Here is a 20,017-nt window from a genome sequence, read left to right as displayed (position 1 = left end):
TAGAAATGGTATTGAATTTCCTTTCAATGGGACAGAAAAATGTATCAAATAGAAGCTGTCCAATGCTAGGCAACTTGACAGTTTTCCTTTCCAGCTACCTACTTCACCAGTCGCTGGCTGAAACAGAGATGAGTAGGTTTCCAGCCATTACACTGGTTTTGTTTATCCGCTCTTCAGCTCAGACCTATTTAGTTATGACATGCTGACAAGGGCTTTACAACCACACACAGGACAACGTATTTCAAACTGCACATGTAGCTGGCAGTTAGAGGCATGTGGACAACTTAAAGCTTTTTACCCCAATAGAAAAAAGGTTATAGACAATGGAATAGAAGAAGGGATTGCAATGGTCAGATCTGTGACCAGTTCCAAATGGGGCAGAGGGCTTACGACTGACTTCTACCACAGACTCTTGCCTCTATCACCTCGCCACCTATACTTACCAGCGCATGCTCTGTGCATCTGTCTGGTAAATGAGTGAGATATGAGGGAGAGATGTCCAGGAAGGGTTGGCAAGAGCCAACAGCAAACCCAGCATCTGGGTTTAAAAGCTATATGCAACATCTCTGGTTAAGGGATTTCTCGAATTATAATAGGATTCAAAAGCTCAACTCCAGACAAAAGTAAATGAGGATCGTGTCACCTGACAAAAGATGCAATTCGATTCAGCTATACCATGTCTGCAAAGCAGACAGCTGAAGAACACTGCAAAACCAAAGTGTGTGGTCTCACTTCCCCTGATTCGCCAAATACAGTTTAGCAGTACAACTTGCTCACCTTTCTGTCTCCTAACTGGACAAGTGAGCACAACATTGTTCATTAATGTTGTGGCCTTCCCTCTCATAAGAGTCCTGGAGTGCAGTGTATTATGGGTAAACAATAAAAAGAGCTTTCAGGTGCCAGTATTTTTTTCCAATTCAATTTTCAGGCTTTTATTGAATATATAACATGATTAAAGGTTGTCATATATTTGCCTAAAGCTGAACTTGAGGAATGCAGCCGCTTTGTAAAATGTGTTGACATACTATGAGTTAAGTCCAATGAGGTGCATGCCACACCTCTTTAAATTGTTTCTAAAAAGGCAGAATGTTTCTATGGTGAGACAAAGCCTTGCTCAAGACCGAGCCCACATGAGAAAGGGAGAAGAGCCAGCAGGGGACCCCATAAGGAAGAGGAGGATCGGGGCTGCTCTGTGCAAAACTATTGCACAGAGCAGGTAAGTAGAACAGGTAATTTTTTTTAAAAAAAAGAAGGTAATTTACCGTCACTATTAGTTACATCTGACAGTTTCACAGCGCTTGGGGATTGCAGCCATCACGATATTTCCTGGGCTCAGACAGGAGAGACGTTGCTCTCTCGTACAGTAACAGCTCTGCCTGTCCCTCCCCTCCGCTGTTCATTCATCGAAGCCTATATATTCTGTGAATGCGTTCACTTAATACAAAGTGCTCTGTGATTGGGCAGGAGGAGAGGGGTGCGCAAAGCAGCCCCAGGAGCTTAGACCAGAGGGTCCAGCATTGGAGCTCTGGAACCATAGTGATAGTTATTCTCCTGGCACTCAGAAAAAACAAACTGTAAATTAAATAGATAAGTTCACAAGGTGACATACTCCTAGGCTTAACCCCTACTAATCCACCACATTTTACAAAGTAACTGAATCACTGGAGTTCATCTTTAAGTGACCACTTTAGATGGCAACAAAATTGTATTAAATAATTATTTACTACATGTCCAACAACATTAGATTTCTTGAGCTGTATACTCAAAAAAAACTGTATAAAGAGGGGGATGAACCCTTTTCTGCAATGTCGGCATAGACCCCCTCCCTTCACTCAATAAACATGTATTTATTTGCTCTGAGAGGCAGGTAACCTTAAGAGTTTGGAAAGAACTGATGCATTTGTCCTGCTAATACTATAAGGAATAATCCTTCAACCCCCACAGTATAGAGGCAAAGGATGTGCAAGTGCTTCATTCAAATACTGTTTCTAGGGGCTTTTAAAGAACATGAAGCAGTCTACAGTTTGCCATTACTCTGTTCCTGGACAACTCTGAGAAAGCAGAGATATGCCGTATTCCTCTGCAGCTGAAGACAGAACGTGGATCTTACTGAATGGCAAATCATTTTGTTTTCAGTTGCTGCGATGTGTTGGCCTGCAGAACAAAGCAAGTAAAGTACCACAAAATAAACAATGTAGCTTGTTATTTAGACAATAGGGTGAGGTAATAAACAGCCTATGCAAGGCAACAATAATGCAGCTTTCATGCAGATAAATGCTTGCAGTGAAGGTTAGTGCATGTAACAGCCTCAGTGAATAGAACAATGTCAAGTAGGATTTATGACCAATACGCCTCGGACTAGCACATCATATGCTGCTCCCCCTCTTCGGATGAATACAGGAACGATGTACTTATTTTCTTGCCAAGGTGTCCGAGAGCTTCTTAAGCCTTTTCTTTAACTCCAGAGGAAACTTCTCGTAGCATTTCTTACAGACAGGTTTCATGTCAAACTCCACAAACTTGTTCCTGGGAAAATACAACAGCGAGTTAGGCAAACACCTACAAGGCATACTACAGCAATCAGCTTCTCCATCTTCATAGGAAGCAGTGTAGTTTTAAAGTTCCTAATTTCATAACATCTAAAGAAATTTTCTAATCTAAAAAAAAAAATTATCCCTGAAATATTTGCACAAGCATGATTTCACAGTTATTGATTGAAATGCTGTCACAAATTTACAATAACAAGTTTATTCAAGAAAGCATATACACAAACTTATGTATTTTAAAGCAATCCAATTTACTATACTGAAACCAGAAGACAGATTGACAGAATGAACCATGCCAGATTATCCCATCTCAACTTTCTTCTCTTTTCTCCTCCATCTTCCTTGCCCATCTACCTTCTTTCTCCCCCTCCACCCAAACATGCCTGCCCTAGCTTCTCTTCTGTTATTCCCTCATATTGGCTTGAATATATTTTGATATTCCAGATTTCGTACTGTTATTATCCATACCAAAGTCTTGTCAAATTGCTTGTTTTTGACATTATGGTTGAGATACATTTACGCTTGATCTTACTTTTATACATTTTGACTACTTTGTTTTATGACCAATGTTGTACTCCAAAACCTTCCCACAAATACCAATAAAAACTATTAAAACCGTAACATGCCAAATCAGTTAGTAGCACAGTGGCTGGCTGGAAATATTCATTTTATACTACTTTAATTTGAATTATGACATTCCATGTAAACCCTTGTGAGCCATCACGCTCCATAAAAACTCTAATTTCCAGCCCATGTATTGATTAGTAAGTGACGCAACACCTTGCACACGCAGGCAGGCCACTAACCCATGTGAGAAGGGGAGGAGAAGACTGTTTAGAGACAGGATCCTTTTTTCTTTTTGTCTTTTGCATCTTTTGATAACTTGGACAGGCGGCGTTTAAGCTCTTCTGGCATTTTCTCATAGCAGTGCTTGCAAGTGGGCTTTAAATCTATCTCTACAAATTTATGTCTTTGTAATTTCAGGAAAGAAAAGAAGAGGAGCAAGTGTGATAGACAAAGCAAGAGAAAGATCAGAAAATATTTTGTCTACAATAGATAATAAACTTGACATTTTCTGTTCTGCATTTGACAAAGAATATAAAACACAGAAACTGGAAATAAAACACTTCCACTCACAGAAGAAGAAAAAGCTTAAAAGTTTTTTTTTTTTTTTTTAAATATAACAAACATGGGGGAAAGCCAGCCATAGACTATTTGATTCTAGCCTGTCAGATTTTTCATGCGGTTGTTGCCAGCAGCTATAGCCATTGGAGAATAATCACTATGTGGTCTACGAGCCGGGACAGCTCCCCCCCATGCCACGAGAACACAATAGCTCAGCGGGAGAGATTCCCCTATCAAACACTTACTGTGGGGGAATCTTTTTTTTCCTGCAACCAAAGGAAATCACAACAGCTATGGCCGGCTTAAGATTCTAAAGGTTTCCTTCTTTAGCTGTAGCTAGGCTTTGAAATTGGATTTTTTATATACCTGTAAAAATTAATTTCTTGGAGTACAGTACAGGTCATCATAATGGGTGGAATACATGTTGCACCTTCAGTTGATTGGACACTAGCGAAGTAATTTAAAGCTTGGAGAGACACTCCCTCATTTGATCCTCAGTTTTGCAGGAAACAAAGGATCAAAGACACAGACAGGAGGGTCTTGGACTGTATTCTAAGAAAATAATTTTTACAGTTAAGTAAAAAAATCCAAATTTTCTTTATCGCACAGTACAGGATATGAATGTTCAATCATAGTGGATGGGATGTCCCAAATCGGTAGCTGAGGGGAGGGCAACAAATATATAGCCAACAGACCCTGAAGAAAAACCCAAAGCCTAATAAGGACCCAAGAGTTGAAACTACGGTCTGCAAAATTTTGTGGCTAAAATTGGCTTCAGCTAAAGCCTATGGGAGCTGCAACTCTTATACAAAAAAGCTGAAGAAGTCAGAGATGTCCCTATACCTAGAAAAACTGGGTACATCACATGGTTTGGCAGGGGAATGGAATAACAGGGGAGCAAAGGGAAGGAGTGTATGTGGAGTGGTAAGGGCACGCATTTAAGTGAACATATTACTTTTCCCTACATGGGCAAGGCACAGGTTTACTCTAAATGCTGACAACATTTTGTGGCTTTAATGCGTTTGACTTATAAAAGGGTCCCAAACTACGAAAAGAAAGAAAAGTGAAGGACAGAAAAGATGGATTACTAGGAAAGGCTTAGAGAGGAAATAGTCATGAGACCATATGACCAGCCACTGTTGACTTACGACAGAAGTTGCTAGCTCTGTCGGTCATGCTGATTTTTCAGCTTAACTACTTAGCAAGTCACTGGCCCGGTGCAGATATACAGGTCTGAAGCTGGTTTCCACAGGCAGCACGCATGAACTGGGTCAGCAATGTTTCACGATCAGTTTAAAATACTAACAGCAGCAGAAAGTTTGACATACAGCATTGTGAAAGTGAAAGTGAATTTGATGTAAAATATCAATATGAGCGGATAATACAGTTGTATCTTTCATATAATAGATTGTTCAGACAAATCTTTTTATTCGGGCATGGTAAAATAGTAATCAATAGAAACCAGTCTTCAGTACACTGTAGTAAGATCAGTGTTCTGGCTAGCCGTTACTGGTTGCTACTTAGTCTCTGTATGGCAAATAAAACGGCCAATGTATAAGCAGCAACAGTATTGATGATTAATCAATACTTTGATGCCATCAAACAAAGGCTTGGTGTCTGCAGACAAGGTTTTCAGCTTAGAGTAGCATATGTAAGGCGCTTTAGGCACTCCCTCCACCCAAGACATACAAATTAAATTAAAAAAATAATTGAATATATCAAAAATTGCCTTTATTCAAAATGACTGTACCCCATATCCCTAACATCCCCTGAGAGGAACCATGTGTAAGTGTAAAAAATCATAATACATTGTGATCAAAGAAAGCCTCAAGCTATATCAGACTGTATCTAGATATGAATATCATAACATTGTACAAACACACTCAACATACCCAATTATGCTGATAAACCAATTATAAAGAATAGCTACTCAATGGTTTATATCCAAACAAAGCACATAAAACATCACTAACCAACTAAAACATTATCAATATCAGCACAGAGACAGGCCTTAAACCTTCTGGCATAAAGTTATTTAGAGTGATGAGACCAAAACTGAGCTTTTTGGCCACAACAATAAATGCTTCATTTGGAGAGGAGTCAACAAGGCCTATGATGAAAAGTACACCATTCCTACTGTGAAACACGGAGGGGTTTAGCTTATGTTTTGGGTATGCGTGAGCTACAAAAGGCACAGGAAATTTGGTCAAAATTGATGGCAAGATGAATGCAGTATGTTATTAAAAAATACTGGAGGAACATTTGCATTCATCAGCCAGGAAGCTGCACATGGAACGTACTTGGACATTCCAACATGACAATGATCCAAAACACAAGGCCAAGGCGACCTGTCATTGGCTGCAGCAGAATAACCCGAAGGTTCTGGAGTGGCCATCTCAGTCTCCTGACCTCATTATCATTGAGCCACTCTGGGGAGATCTCAAATTTGCAGTTCATGCAACACAGCCCAAGAATTTACAGGAACTGGAGGCTTTTTGCCAATAGGAATGGGTAGCTTTACATCTGAGTAAACACAGTTGCTTGATAATAAATGGCTTCAGCCAAACACTAACCATGAGTGAAAGAAAAGTTTGTGTTATCATTCATATTCTCTGAAAAATGACAAAAAAATCATAAATTCTGCCAGGGTATGTAAACTTATGAGCACAACTGTATATACCAATGAGCATCGGTATCCATTCAGTTTTGATACTTCCATCGAGATTGATTTTGTTGGTGCATATTTTAGTTTAATTTAAAATATTATTCTTGTTTGTAATCTGTATACCGATGCTTTGTGCGCTTTATTTTGAGAGAAACCAATTTTTATTTTCTGATAATTGCTTGCTCAGCATAAGTGTCTATGTTGGGTGTTTGTGTACATTATGATACACATATTTAAATACAGTTTAAAATAATTTGAGGTTTCCTTTGATCACAATTAGGAGCTTAAAATTCTACACATTGGTTACAATCAGGGGATGTGGTATATGGCAATTGTTTTTAAGTGTGGGTTAGGGATTTGGGGCACAGTCATTTAAAGGCAATTTTTTATACACACACACACACACAACTTAGGATTTATTTAGTATATCCCCGAGGGGACACCTAAAGCACTGTACACATATTGGTATACTAATTTTGGGAGTCAAGGTATTGCCCCCTTTTTCTCTTTGCTCCTCCCTTTACCCCCTTTTCAGTTGTGGGGTTTTGCGGATACTTTCTCCTTCTGATTGTGATTGGTTTCTCCCTTAGAACTATGTATCTCTGAATTTATAAAAGTTTTCAGTTTTGTCTAGTAATGCAAGAGACAAACAGTTTTGTAAAAATATGCATTCATAGGTCTTGTATACAAGCTTTTTTAAAAAAAAAAAAAAAAAAAAAAAGAAGAAGAACAACGACTGTCACATTTGGGGGACAAAACCACGGTTATGATTTAATAGATAAAATAAAATACTTACTTGAGTGTTAACTTGGTGTTGCAAGTAGAACATGCAAAACAGTTCACACACCATGCCTTGTTCAAAGCAGAGACAACTACAACCAAAAAAAGAGGCGCATATCATCACCTTAATGCTTTTTTGCTTAGTAACATTTTCGTACAACAAAAATACATATATCCAAAAACAACATTGTAATAACATTTTACCGTTGTGTTTTTAAAATGGAACCGAATACAAAACATTTTTTCTATTTTGGATAAAGAGAGGGTTAAATCATCCCCTGTCAGCATCTCATCCCCCCCCCCCCCCCCAAATCTGCGTCCCATTGTCATTACTGAGACTGGGAGGAAATCCCTCCAAGTGAATCTATGGCAGTCACAAGAACTACTGATCACAAGGAAAAAAAAAATCGAGAGGCCGATTCTCCCTAATGCGGACACAGACAGCAACAAAAACTGACAGGTCTTCTAATGAAATTACAGTTTTTGCCACTTTAATATACTATATATATTTATTAATAGTGGGGCACTTTTAACCCCCACTAGTGGCCGAAGAAAAGGTTAAATGCGCCCGAAAAGCGCTGTAGCCAAAAGCGCTTTGCAGATGTGGTGCCCATTCATTTCAATGGGCAGGGGCGGTGGAGGAGCGGGTGTATACACCACTCCAAAGATGCTGCCTGCAGGACTTTTTCTAATGTCCTGCCAGTGCACGGATCCAGTGGGAAAGCACTCTGGCTTTCACACTGGGGCTGCAGGGGAGGCATTTTTCAGGTGCTTTACATGCGCTATTTTTAGGCCTTAAGAGCCTGGAAAACGCCTCCAGTGTGAAAGGGGTCTAAAGAAATGAAGTCATAGTTTACGATTAGATAAATCTAGACTATGATAATCAATATCACCCAAGAAAAAGGGGCAAAAAAAAACAAAACTTACCATCTCCTTCAATTACACGGTTGCAATGGAAACAGACATCTCCAAAAAGCTATAGAAAGACAAGGGCTACAATGAATAAAAAAATACAGGAGGAGGAGGCACAAATATTTGACTCTGGAAGGAGCCTGACAATATTATAATGAGTTCAAGGTTTCTCCTGCAAATAGTGATAATTTTTTACATATAATAGGATATACAGAATCACTTTTGTAAGGTGAAAAAACAGATAAATGCATCCTCATTCATCCAGTAAAGTTTTCATCATCACTGACCTGATTGTAGTGAGTCTCGCAGTAAGCCAGCCCCTTTCTCTCATAATGGCGATGGCCAAGGAAAGGCTTTTCACACTTTGCACAAACAAAATGCTGAAATACAAAAAAGGCAGCAGCCTTAATACAAAGTCTACATTCTTTATCAAGCTAGAAAAAGGCACATAACCTAATATAGCACAAAGTCAGCCAGAGTGAAGCCCTGAGAAAAGGTCAGACATTGCAAAATCTTAGCCATAAGCAAGCTTGTCTTTATACTCCCAGCACCAAGATTTTCTCTGCAAATAATATGAAAACAATAAGCCATCACAGATATGAAGATAACCTGGTTCTGCAAGGTTCACGTGGCAGATATGCAACTGCTGGCATTTACACTCACCAATCACTTTATTAGGTACATCTTGCTAGTACCCGGTTTAGAACTGCCTTAATTCTTTGTGCATAGATTGCACAAGGTGTTGGAAACATTGCTCACAGATTTTGGTCCATATTGACATGATAGTATCGCAAAGTTGCTGCAGATTTGTTGGCTGCACATATATGATGTGAATCACCCATTCCACCACATCCCAAATGTGCGCTATTGGATTGAGATCTGGTGCCTCTGGAGGTCATTGGAGTGCAGGGAACTCATTGCCACGTCCAAGAAACCAGAGATAAATTTTTGTGACATGGTGTATTATCCTGCTGGAAGGAGCCATCATAAGATGGGTACACTGTAGTCATAAAGGGATGGACATGGTCAGCAACAATACTCTGGTAGGCCTGTGGCATTTAAATGACGCTCAGTTGGTACTAAGGTGCACAAAGTGTGCCAATAAAATATCCCTGACACCATTACATCACTACCAGCCTGAACTATTGAAACAAGGCAGGATGGATCCATGCTTTCATGTTGTTTACGCCAAATTCTGACCCTACCATCTATAATCGAGACCCATTAGACCAGGCAACATTTTTACAATCTTCTGTTGTCCATTTTTGGCGAGCCTGTGCGATTTGTAGCCTCAGTTTCCTGTTCTTAGTCGACAGGAGTGGCACCCAGAATGGTTTTCTGCTGCTGTAGTTTATCTGCTTAAAGGTTCGATGTGTTCTGCGCTTAGAGATGTATTCAGCATACTTTCATTGTAGTTAGTGGTTATTTGAGTTACTGTTGTCCATCGATCATCTCAAACCAGTCTGCCCATTCTCCTCTGACATCAGCAAGGCATTTTCGTCCACACAACTGCCGCTCACTGGATATTTTCCAGAGAGATGGTTGTGCTTGAAAATCCTAGTAGATCAGCAGTTTTTAAAATACTCAGCCCAGCCTTTCTGGCACCAACAATCATGCCACATTTAAAGTCACTTTTAAACCCCCTTTCTTCCCCATTCTGATGCTCAGTTTGAACTTCAGCGAGTCGTCTTGACCACGTCTAGATGCCTAAATGCATTGAGTTGCTGCCATGTGATTGGTTGATTAGCAATTTGTGTTACCAAGCAATTGAACAGGTGTACCTAATATAGTGGCCGGTGAGTGTACATTGTTCAGGCAAACCCTCAAGGGTCTGTAGAGCATCAAAAAGGTAGTAGATTTTATTACAACTTCCTTATGGAAGTTTTTCATGTAATACTTAAACAAGTCATGAAGGCAGTAAAGTACAAATGATTGTTCATGAATCAATTTATGAAGAAGCAAAAAAGTGCAAGATGAGCTCTGCTAGCATTTCTATTTTCATACCTCCACATGCCATTGCTTTCCCATGGCATTAACCACTCGCCCTTCAATTGGTCTCCTGCATGCTCCACAGATGGGCACACCCATTTTGTCATGGCAGGGTAGGCAGTAGAGCTCTCCTTTCAGCTCACGGGCATCAGCTGTGAGCTCCTTACTGCAGACACAAACATATAGCAAGTTTAGAACATGTTAAAGCTGAATTTACAGTTCTGCTAAATACTGTAGGCCTCAGTCCCACAAACATAGATAACATAATGGGGTTTATTCACAAAACTAAACAAAAGTGAATTATGTCCCATATTGAAATACATATAGCAACTATGTTAATTCCCACTAGTCTGATCTTGCCAAATTTTTTTTTTTACAGCAAAAAAAATGTGTAATCCAGACCAGAAAATCCTCTGTTGTATACAGCTCAGATTTTATGTCATTACTAAAGAGTTAACATCTGCAACTTCAGGGATCCGCTCCATCAGCTGTGCGATGAGAACACCCCAGTGGCCATCAAGGGGAAAGGTGGTTTAGTGGGACTTGGCCCCAAGGCAGGGAAGTGGAACCCTTAGTAACAAAAGTTAAACCACAGATATTTTAGTCTATATAAACATTACTAAACATTTCATTTCTAGATGATAAATATACCCTAATGATTGTCATGCAAAAAAAATTGACTCTTTAATGGCCTTTGCTTATTGCATTACATACCCACAGTTGGCACAGTTAAAGTGGTCAGGGTGATACGGATCATTCTTGAATATTAGAGGCTGCTCCTCAATAATTGCATGACACTTTTGGCAAATGTACTTCCCCAGTCCCCTGGCCTTCTCTCGATTGTGACATGGACGACAAAGGTGTCTAGAAGAAGAATTTCAGGTTATACAAGTGATAAATCACACGTTTCAACATTTTGTTACACTGCTTTCATAATTTATTTACAAAAACTTCCCTTTACAAAAGACTAATATGTGCTTCAATGGCTTGAAAAGAGATGTAGGTTTTTTGTTTTTAAAGAATCATACTTTCCTAGGTGAATGCAGCATCGGTCCGATGCTGCATCTGTCCCTCGGCACCTCCAACACTGAGAACCAAATGATCGACCACCACCAGGTACCAGTCCAGGCATGTGGGTGGATCCCGACTCCATTATGATCTAGCCCCAGCCTGGACCGGCGCTAATGTCAGAACGAGTCACAGGAGTGCAGAATGAACTGCAGTCCTGTGATCCACAGCCAAACAAGCTTTGGCTGTACTTCTTTAACACAGTGCTACACAACTAGGGGTGCAACGGATCAAAAAACTCACGGATCGGATCGATCCTCGGATCAGGAGTCACGGATCGGATCATTTTCGGATCAGCAAAAAAAAAAAAAAAAAAAGGGTCCGTTTTTTCATTGGTCCAAAAAAAAAAAAAAAAAAAATTATATATATATTATATATATATATATATATATATATATATATATATATATATATATATATATATATATATATATATATATATATATATATATATATATATATAATAAAATAAAATATATTTTTTTTGGACCAATTAAAAAAAGGAACCTTCTTTTTTTTTTTTTTTTGCTGATCCGAAAAAAGAGCACAATAGCAATTCACAGGGGGGTGGATTAAAGAGGAAGCAGGTGAGGCTGTTTGGGACTTAAAGTACAATCTTGATGTTTTTACAGCAATATATATATATATATATATATATATATATATATATATTGCTGTAAAAACATCAAGATTGTACTTTAAGTCCCAAACAGCCTCACCTGCTTCCTCTTTAATCCACCCCCCTGTGAATTGCTATTGTGCTCTTTTTTCCCCCTTTCCCCCCCTCCTCTCACACCAGTGCTTCACTGCTAACATTCCCATTGAGCTTGCTAGAGCCCAGTGCACAGCGTGACACGCCTCCCCGGGGAGGCGTGTCACGCTGGGCTCTGGCAAGCAGACTGGCCGCCGCTCCGGAGCTAGGCCGAAGCCGGGGACTTTCCTAGGCCTAGGCTCCGGAGCGCTCCGCGGATCGCGGGGTGTGCCGATCCGAACGGGGTGGCCCGTTCGGATCACGGATCGGTGACGATCCGTTACACCCCTATACACAACTGCTTAGCCATGGCAGACAGATTTTTTTTCTTAAAGGCCCAGTTAATAAATTATGGCAGACTTTAATGCTGTTGCTGGCCACCATTTGAAAATCCTAGTTGCTCGATTGTCATTGTAATATTGTTTACTGTCTAGATTGTTATGGGACATTCTCAGTATGTACCAGAACAGTCATCAACTTCAATACTTTAAAGCTGAAGTGCAGTCAGAAATCTAAAAAGCACAGGTCTTACCAGGATTGAAAATTAAGTGTTTTTTTTTTTTGTTTTAGATAGTGCTACAGCCACTGAAAATTATTCTCTGTTTTCCATGGCTCACTCTTCATAACCTCTTGCTGTCACATACCATATATTGTTGGTGGCAAGGAAGGTGAGACAAGCTACCAAATGGTGCAGGTGTCCATGATGGCCGAGGTAATGGTGCCAAGAGCATGCTCACTGCGCACTCCCAGCACAGTGGCCACTATACCCTCTTCTTCCCTGAGGCCAGTCTTATAACTGCCCCTATATAGGTTCTTCTACTTCAGCAGTGGTGTAATTACATTGCTGCTAATGACTCCTGGTCTGTCCCACCCATCCTTGTTTGCCTCAGGTGACTTCTGGTTAGGGTACATTTTCAGAGCATTCAAAGTTCAGCCTTAAGTCACTGACTGAGAACAAGCATTAAAGGAACTATAGGCAAAACTCCCACCCCCCATTTTGCATAGAGCAAGGGAGGGTTATAATCTGTCAGATTTTTTTTTTTGTCCACCGTCATTTTCCTTCACTTCATGTCCCACAGCCAATCAGGAAGCAAGAGAAAAATCACTGAAAATTAAGAGAATTCCTTGGGGACCCCCAGGTCACCAGGAAGATTTCCCAACTATTACTTTTGGGGGACAACTTTTTTTACATTTACTTTCAATGATAATGGTAAACAGGACAAATAGAGAGTGAATTCTCCTTATTGGGGGCCACATACAGCAATAAAAAACTGACAGGTGTTCTAATCCCTCTCCACTCTATCCAGAACAAAAAACAAAAATGTTGCCTTTAGTTCAAAATCTGTAAAGTGAGAACAATTAACTCTATTCAAAATCAGTGACCAAAAGTACTGCAATGATGCTGCACAGACAAGCAACTAACATTTTCAGAAATCCAGGTTGGTTCAGTTTCTCGTCCCTGTTTAAATCTAGTTTCAAGAAGAGAAAATTGATCTCCTGCCTTTTAAGGGGGAGGTAGGAAATACAGTGTGCAGTACAGGAGAGTACACTATGGGGAAAATGTACTAAAAAAAACTGGAGGAGCACTCTGGTGCAGCTGGGCATGGTAGCCAATCAGCTTTGTTCAATCAAGCTTTGACAATAAAACTTGGAAGCCGATTGGTTTTTAAAGCAGAGGTGAAGCAGATTTTGAACGCTTTGCTTTTATTAAATCTTTGTACTCCTATACAGTCCTGTCATCCCCATCCCCTGTACTCCTTCCTATACAGTTCACACACAAAAAAAATCACACAAGACAGGGATGGGTAAAGCACAGCCTTGGACTTTCCCTAACTATCCATGGACTACCATCACTCACCTGCCTGCATTTTTCACAAATCCAATGTCTGCTAGGACTTGCTGACAGAGGTCACAACGGAAGCATTCAGGGTGCCAGCTGTTATTCATTGCTTTGATAACACGACCAATGATGAATTCACCTGGAAATAGATTATACATTTTAAATAAGCCAACACAAAGATCCATTCGTCTATACTTTGCAAACAATGATACTTTGCATACTTTGAGGCTGACAGTTGGAGGATTGGACACTAGCATTCCTCAGCTGGCAAAGCAGTACCAAGAGCACAATGATTGAACACACCAGAATAGACTCCAAGAAATGGATTTTACAGAAGTACAAAATCCTATTTTTTGTTCTACTCCATTGAGGGATACAGGAATTATGAGACTGTCAAGAAATCCATAAATAGTCCAACTGAGGGGTAGGCAATAGCAAACAAAAACCCTAACAAATGCAACAGGACTGGAGACTGCCTGTAGCTTAAAGAGCTGCCTGAAGGACTCTACGACCAACACTGACATCAGTGGAGGCCTGAACTTCTACCTGGATAAAACCATAGAGAATGTATAAACAGAAAACTTGATTGCAGCATTAAAAATCTGAGAAACAGTTGTTTCATGCTGAAAAGCCCAAGAAGCGCTCACCAATTTAGTAGTGTGCGCCTTAACAGAAACAGGGTGGAACCTGATTCTTGAGACCATAAGCTTGGATTAGGGTCCTTCTGAGTCACTGACAAATAGTTAAACAAGAAGCAGGTTCCCCTTTATGGGGACTATTGTGAATGATAAAGAGTCAGACATTCTAATGGACGCAGTAGCTGTGAGAAACCCAAACCACCAGAGGCAATGCAGGGACATCTCCTGATAAACTGGAGCCAGGAAAAAAAACAAAAAAAACAAAAAACATCCTGGTTTAGGTGAGGGGCTGAAACAACTTGGGAAGAAAATCCCTGGCCCTGTATAAGACCAGAAAGCTGCCAAGTATAGAGTCGTTAAGTTCATACACTAGCTTCACAGAGGTGACTGCAATCAGAAATGCAACCTTGTGAGTGAGAGTAGAAAGGGGAATATCCCTGATTGATTCAAACAGCAGTTCTTGTAGTTCCAAGAGAGCTACATTTAGATGCCACAGAATCAAAAGGGGAGTACAGAGGGGAACCACATGGGAGACATGCAAAACACAAAGTAAAGAAACTCCCCCCAATCTGGATTGAATGACCGCCAAGCAGCATGGTCCAAAGCTGCAGTGACAGCAAAACTGTCCAAAGTTCCAGGTAACTGATGCTTTGTACCATTGCTGACAGCCGAAGTGTAAACAAAAACAGTTGCTGGTAAAAAAAAAAAATGGGATCGGTGCATCTGTACAAGTAACCTACCAGTATGTTTTTGGATTATGTGTGAGAACCAATAAAATCCATGCAAACCTGGGGAAACCATGCAAACTCCATGCAGATAGTGTCCCAAGTTAGATGTAAGCACCCATATCATGCTAGCATTGTTATAAAGCAAAAACACTAAAAGAAGGGTAACATTTACTACTAAATTAAGAGAGTCAATTTCCATTTTACTTAAGAAAACTGTAAAGTCATAAGAATTTCAACTTACCACACTGATGGCAGCAGGGTGCAAACAGCATTTGGAAATCATGTTCACAGTACTTTCTCCCCTCAAACTGTGGAAACATAATTGATCAACACAACAATGATACCATTAGGTACAACTCCAATTCCAAAAATAAAAAAAACATACCAGTTTACCACATATAAAAGTGAAAAAAAAAAAAAAGAAGGAGGACCAGCACTTGAGGCAGTGTTCCCCAACCGATACATTACATCCCTGGAGAGCAAGCCAGCTTCTGGTTTCAGGACGGTGGCAGCCATCTCTATATGTACCCGATGTCGGGCGCAATGGAGCTTTTTCCTGGTACGTTTTTTTGAGTGGACCTGTATGGCAGGAATCGCATCCTGGTACTTGTGGTCAAGTTGGTGAGAAGATACACAGTGGGCCCAACCGAAAAAAGTGCAGTGAGACCTATCTAGTAATAGAATGTCCATTCATTGTGGCAAGTGTACATTCATGTAGGGTCACCTGGAAGTTACTAATGGCACCAGCACCTGTTATCCTTCTTTTTGTTTTTTAACCACTAGCCGACCGCCCACCGCCGTTATACGTCGGCAAGTTGGCTCGGCTGGGCGAGAGCACGTAGTATGACGTCCTCTGTCCCAGCCGCCACTAGGGGCGCGCGCCCCCCGCTCGCCCCCAACTCCCGTGCGTGTGTCCGGCGGGCGCGATCGCCGCCGGGCACACGCGATCGCTCGTTACAGAGCGGGGACCGGGAGCTGTGTGTGTAAACACACAGCTCCCGGTCCTGTCAGCAGGGGAAATGCTGATCTTCGGTTCATACAATGTATGAACCGAGGATCAGTGTTTCCCCTAGTGAGGCCCCCCCCCCCCCCCCCACAGTAAGAAAACACCCAGGCATACTTAACCCCTTCCCCGCCCCCTAGTGTTAACCCCTTCACTGCCAGTGGCATTTTTATAGTAATCCAATGCATTTTTATAGCACTGATTGCTATAAAAATGCCAATGGTCCCAAAAATGTGTCAAAAGTGTCCGAAGTGTCCGCCATAATGTCGCAATACCGAAAAAAAAAAAAAAACGCTGATCGCCGCCATTACTAGTAAAAAAAATATAATAAAAATGACATAAAAATACCCCCTATTTAGTAAACGCTATAACTTTTGCGCAAACCAATCAATAAACGCTTATTGCGATTTTTTTTTACGAAATATATGTAGAAGAAAACGTATCGGCCTAAACTGAGGAAAATTTTTTTTTTTTTTATATATATATATTTTTGGGGGATATTTATTATAGCAAAATGTAAAAAATATTAATTTTTTTCAAAATTGGCTCTCTATTTTTATATATACTTATATGTGGTAAATAGTTTAGCCATCTTGATTCACATTTTTGAAAGCAGTGACTATTAAATTTTTAGGGTTCACAAATGTGGAATTTAAATACATTTTGAAGACTGCAGCAGCTATATAATCAGTTTTATCTGTGTTCTTTTTGTTGTGGTTTTGCCTGTGGCACAGAATTTCCGTTGTTATTCATTATGCACTCCTATATCATCTGAGATGCAGGCTTTTAAATTGAGCGCTAAGAACAAGGTCCCTCTCCTTTTTGGTCTAAAGGACACGGTTGCCAAAAAAGAAAGTCAAATTTTGATTTGTTCAACTGAAGAACAGTTTTCCACTTTGCAACAGACCATTTAAAATGAGCTTTGGCCCAGAGACGATGGCAGTGTTTATGAATCATATTCAGATATGGCTTCTTTGCACGATAGAGCTTTACCTTGCATTTTTGGATATAAAGCGAATGGTGTTCACAGACCTTAATCTTTAAAAGTATTCCTGAGCCCATGCAGAATCACGCCCTTTTTTAACCACTTCCATACTGGCCTATTATTCTGGCACTCCTCTCCTACATGTAAAAATCATAATTTTTTGCTAGAAAATTAAACCCCCCAAACATTATGTTTTTTAGCAGAGACTCTAGGGAATAAAATGATGGTCATTGCAACTTTTTATGTCACACAGTATTTACGCAGCAATTTTTCACACGTGTTTAACCACTTACCGACCGCTGGCCGCTATACAACGTCCTTGGCTTTGTGGGGGTATATCTGAATATCACTTGCAGCTACAGGCATCATTCAGATATCGGCATTTTCAGCTGGCAAATCCCTACACCATAAGAACAGTCATAGCTGCTGTTCCGCCGCTTGATCGTTCTTACGGGTGACGAGAGGGGACTTCCCCCCCCTCCCGATGCCCTCCAGTGCTTCTACCGACTCACCTGTGCAATCAGTGAGTCAGTGACAGGATCCGCTGGCCCCCGGATGTTGATCATAGAGATTTCCGGCGGACCAGATGGTATGATCGTCGGACATGATGTTACAACATCACGCCCTGCCTCTGCATTAAAAAAAAAAAAAACGGCGCTGCTTCGGCTGTGAATCGTGATCATTTTTTTTTTATCTTAGGCTTCCCAGCCTAGAGGTGAGATGTGGGGTCTAATTGACCCCATATTTAACTGTAGAGAGGTCCTGTCATGCCATATTCCTATTACAAGGGATGTTTACATTCCTTGTAATAGGAATAAAAGTGATCAAAATTATTATTATTTTTTAAAAAAGTGTCAAAATACATTTTTAAGTGAAATTAACAATTATTATTTTTTTTTTTCAAAGTGCCCCTGTCCCTGTGTGCTCTCATGCAGAAGCGAACGCATACGCAAGTCCCGCCCACATATGAAACTGTGTCCAAACCACACGTGAGGTGTTGCCGTAAACGTTAGAGCGAGAGCAATAATTCTAGCCTTAGACCTCCTCGGTAACTCAAAACATGTAACCAGTAAAAAAAAAAAATAAGCGTTGCCTATGGGGGATTTTTAAGTACCGAAGTTTGGCATCATTCCACGAGTGTGTGAAATTTTTAAGCGTAACATGTTGGGTATCCATTTCCTCGGCATAACTTCATCTTTCACATTATGCAAAAAAATTGGGCTAAACGTAACGTTTTTTTTTTAAAGCATGAAACTGTTGCAATGACCGCCATTGTATTCTCTAGGGTCTCTGCTAAAAAAAACATATATAATGTTTGGGGGTTTCCATGTAATTTTTTAGCAAAAAAAATAAGATTTTTACATGTAGGAGAGAAATGTCAGAATTGGCCTGGTTGTTAAGTGGTTAAAAATAAAAACAACAAACAAAAACACAGTATCGTTTTTGTATAATGTAAAATATGTTACGCTGAGTAAATAGCTACGAAACACATCAGAGTCGGTTCACACATAGGCGGCACAACTTCGGGGGCGACTGTGCAAGTCGTCCTGAGGACGACTTCAGAGGCGATTTGCAGAACGACTTCTGTATAGAAGTCAATGCAGATCGCCCCGAGCCGCCCCCGAAATACTACAGGAACCTTTTTTCTAAGTCGGAGCGACTTGCGTCGCTCCTATTAGAACGGTTCCATTGCAGTGAATGGGACGCGACACTCGTGGAATGGCGCCAAAACTTCGATACTTAAAAGATCTCCATAGACAACACCTTCATTTTTTTTTTTTTACAGGTTACCAGTTTAAAGTTAGGCTCCATTCACACTTATGCGTTTTTTGATGCATTTTGCAGAAATGCAGGGAAATTTTTTTAACATGGGTTCCTATGGAACATGTTCACATCAATGCTTTTTTGTGCCTCTGCGTTTTTGGAAAGGGTCAGAGTCAGAGTTTTTACTGTGATTTTGCCGCGATTTGCGTTTTTTTTCCTTTCTTTCTTTACACTGTATATAGCTAGTTGCCAAGGAGGGGGCGGGGAAGTCGGCCACGCGTCCTTAACAACCGATGAGTCATCAGCTGTTAGCTAGCTTCCCGCTCAATGTAAAAAAAAAAAAAAAAAAAAAAAAGCGTGGGGGTCCACCCAAAATCCATACCAGACCCTTATCCGAGCATGCAGCCCAGCAGGTCAGGAAAGAGAGGGGACGAGCGAGCGCCCCCCCCCTCCTGAACCGTACCAGGCCGCATGCTCTCAACATGGGGGGATTGGTGCTTTGGGGCAGGGGGCTCTGCGCCCCCCACCCCCAAGCACCTTGCCCCATGTTGATGGGGACAAGGGCCTCTTTCCCGACAACCCTTGCCTGATCTTCTCCCGCATTTTCATCCTCCGGTCTTCTCCTTCTCCCTTTGCTTCTTCTGTCTTCTTTGTCCGGAAGAAATGCAGGAAATCTTCGCAGACAGATCAGCGGCACGCAGCATCGAAGGAGGGTCGTTGGTGGGAATGGCGGCAGAGGAAGAACAACACCGGACAAAGACGGCCGAAGAAGAGCGGAAGAAGCAGCAGGGGGAGAAGGAGAAGACCGGAGGATGAAGATGCGGGAGAAGATCGAGGAAGACCGGAGGTAGATGCGGAGGAGATTTTTTATAAAAAGGATTTGTCAAACACTACACTAACTTTTTTTTCTAGTGAATGGGTAGGGGTACAATGTACCCCATACTCATTCACATGGGGGGCGGGATCTGGGGGCCCCCCCTTGTTAAAGGGGGCTTCCAGATTCCGATAAGCCTCCCGCCCGCAGACCCCGACAACCACCGGGGAAGGGTTGTCAGGAAGAGGCCCTTGTCCCCATCAACTTGGGGGTAAGACGCTTTGGGGTGGGGGGGCAGAGCCCCCCTGCCCCAAAGCACCCACGCCCCCATGTTGAGGGCATGTGGCCTGGTACAGTTCAGGAGGGGGGGGGGCTTGCTTCGTCCCCTCCCTTTCCTGACCTGCCAGGC

The 20,017-nt window shown here is 41.1% G+C and overlaps 1 protein-coding gene across 6 annotated transcripts in view; it reads right to left on the bottom strand.

The window, feature by feature from the left end:
• Positions 1-913: 913 nt before the first annotated feature.
• Positions 914-20,017, bottom strand: part of LIMS1 (LIM zinc finger domain containing 1) — a 112,246-nt gene continuing 93,142 nt past the window's right edge. For 4 of the 6 annotated variants that reach the window (XM_040336467.1, XM_040336468.1, XM_040336465.1 and 1 more), the window contains exons 3-11: positions 15,284-15,350; positions 13,695-13,815; positions 10,732-10,881; positions 10,033-10,183; positions 8,316-8,408; positions 8,044-8,092; positions 7,133-7,208; positions 3,353-3,516; positions 2,438-2,526 (exon numbers count right to left, since the gene is read on the bottom strand). In XM_040336467.1, the coding sequence (XP_040192401.1) occupies positions 3,381-3,516; positions 7,133-7,208; positions 8,044-8,092; positions 8,316-8,408; positions 10,033-10,183; positions 10,732-10,881; positions 13,695-13,815; positions 15,284-15,350 (843 nt within the window). In that variant the 3' untranslated portion in view covers positions 2,438-2,526; positions 3,353-3,380. Of the gene's footprint in view, positions 2,527-3,352; positions 3,517-7,132; positions 7,209-8,043; positions 8,093-8,315; positions 8,409-10,032; positions 10,184-10,731; positions 10,882-13,694; positions 13,816-15,283; positions 15,351-20,017 lie in introns of all 6 variants that reach the window. The other 2 variants (XM_040336466.1, XM_040336464.1) reach the window with 1 other exon arrangement.

The sequence above is a fragment of the Rana temporaria genome, chromosome 2 (assembly GCF_905171775.1).
Source record: "Rana temporaria chromosome 2, aRanTem1.1, whole genome shotgun sequence".
NCBI classification, from domain to species: domain Eukaryota; kingdom Metazoa; phylum Chordata; class Amphibia; order Anura; family Ranidae; genus Rana; species Rana temporaria.
The sequence above is the reverse complement of the archived record's forward strand: the minus strand, read 5'-3'. Positions and strand labels throughout refer to the sequence as shown.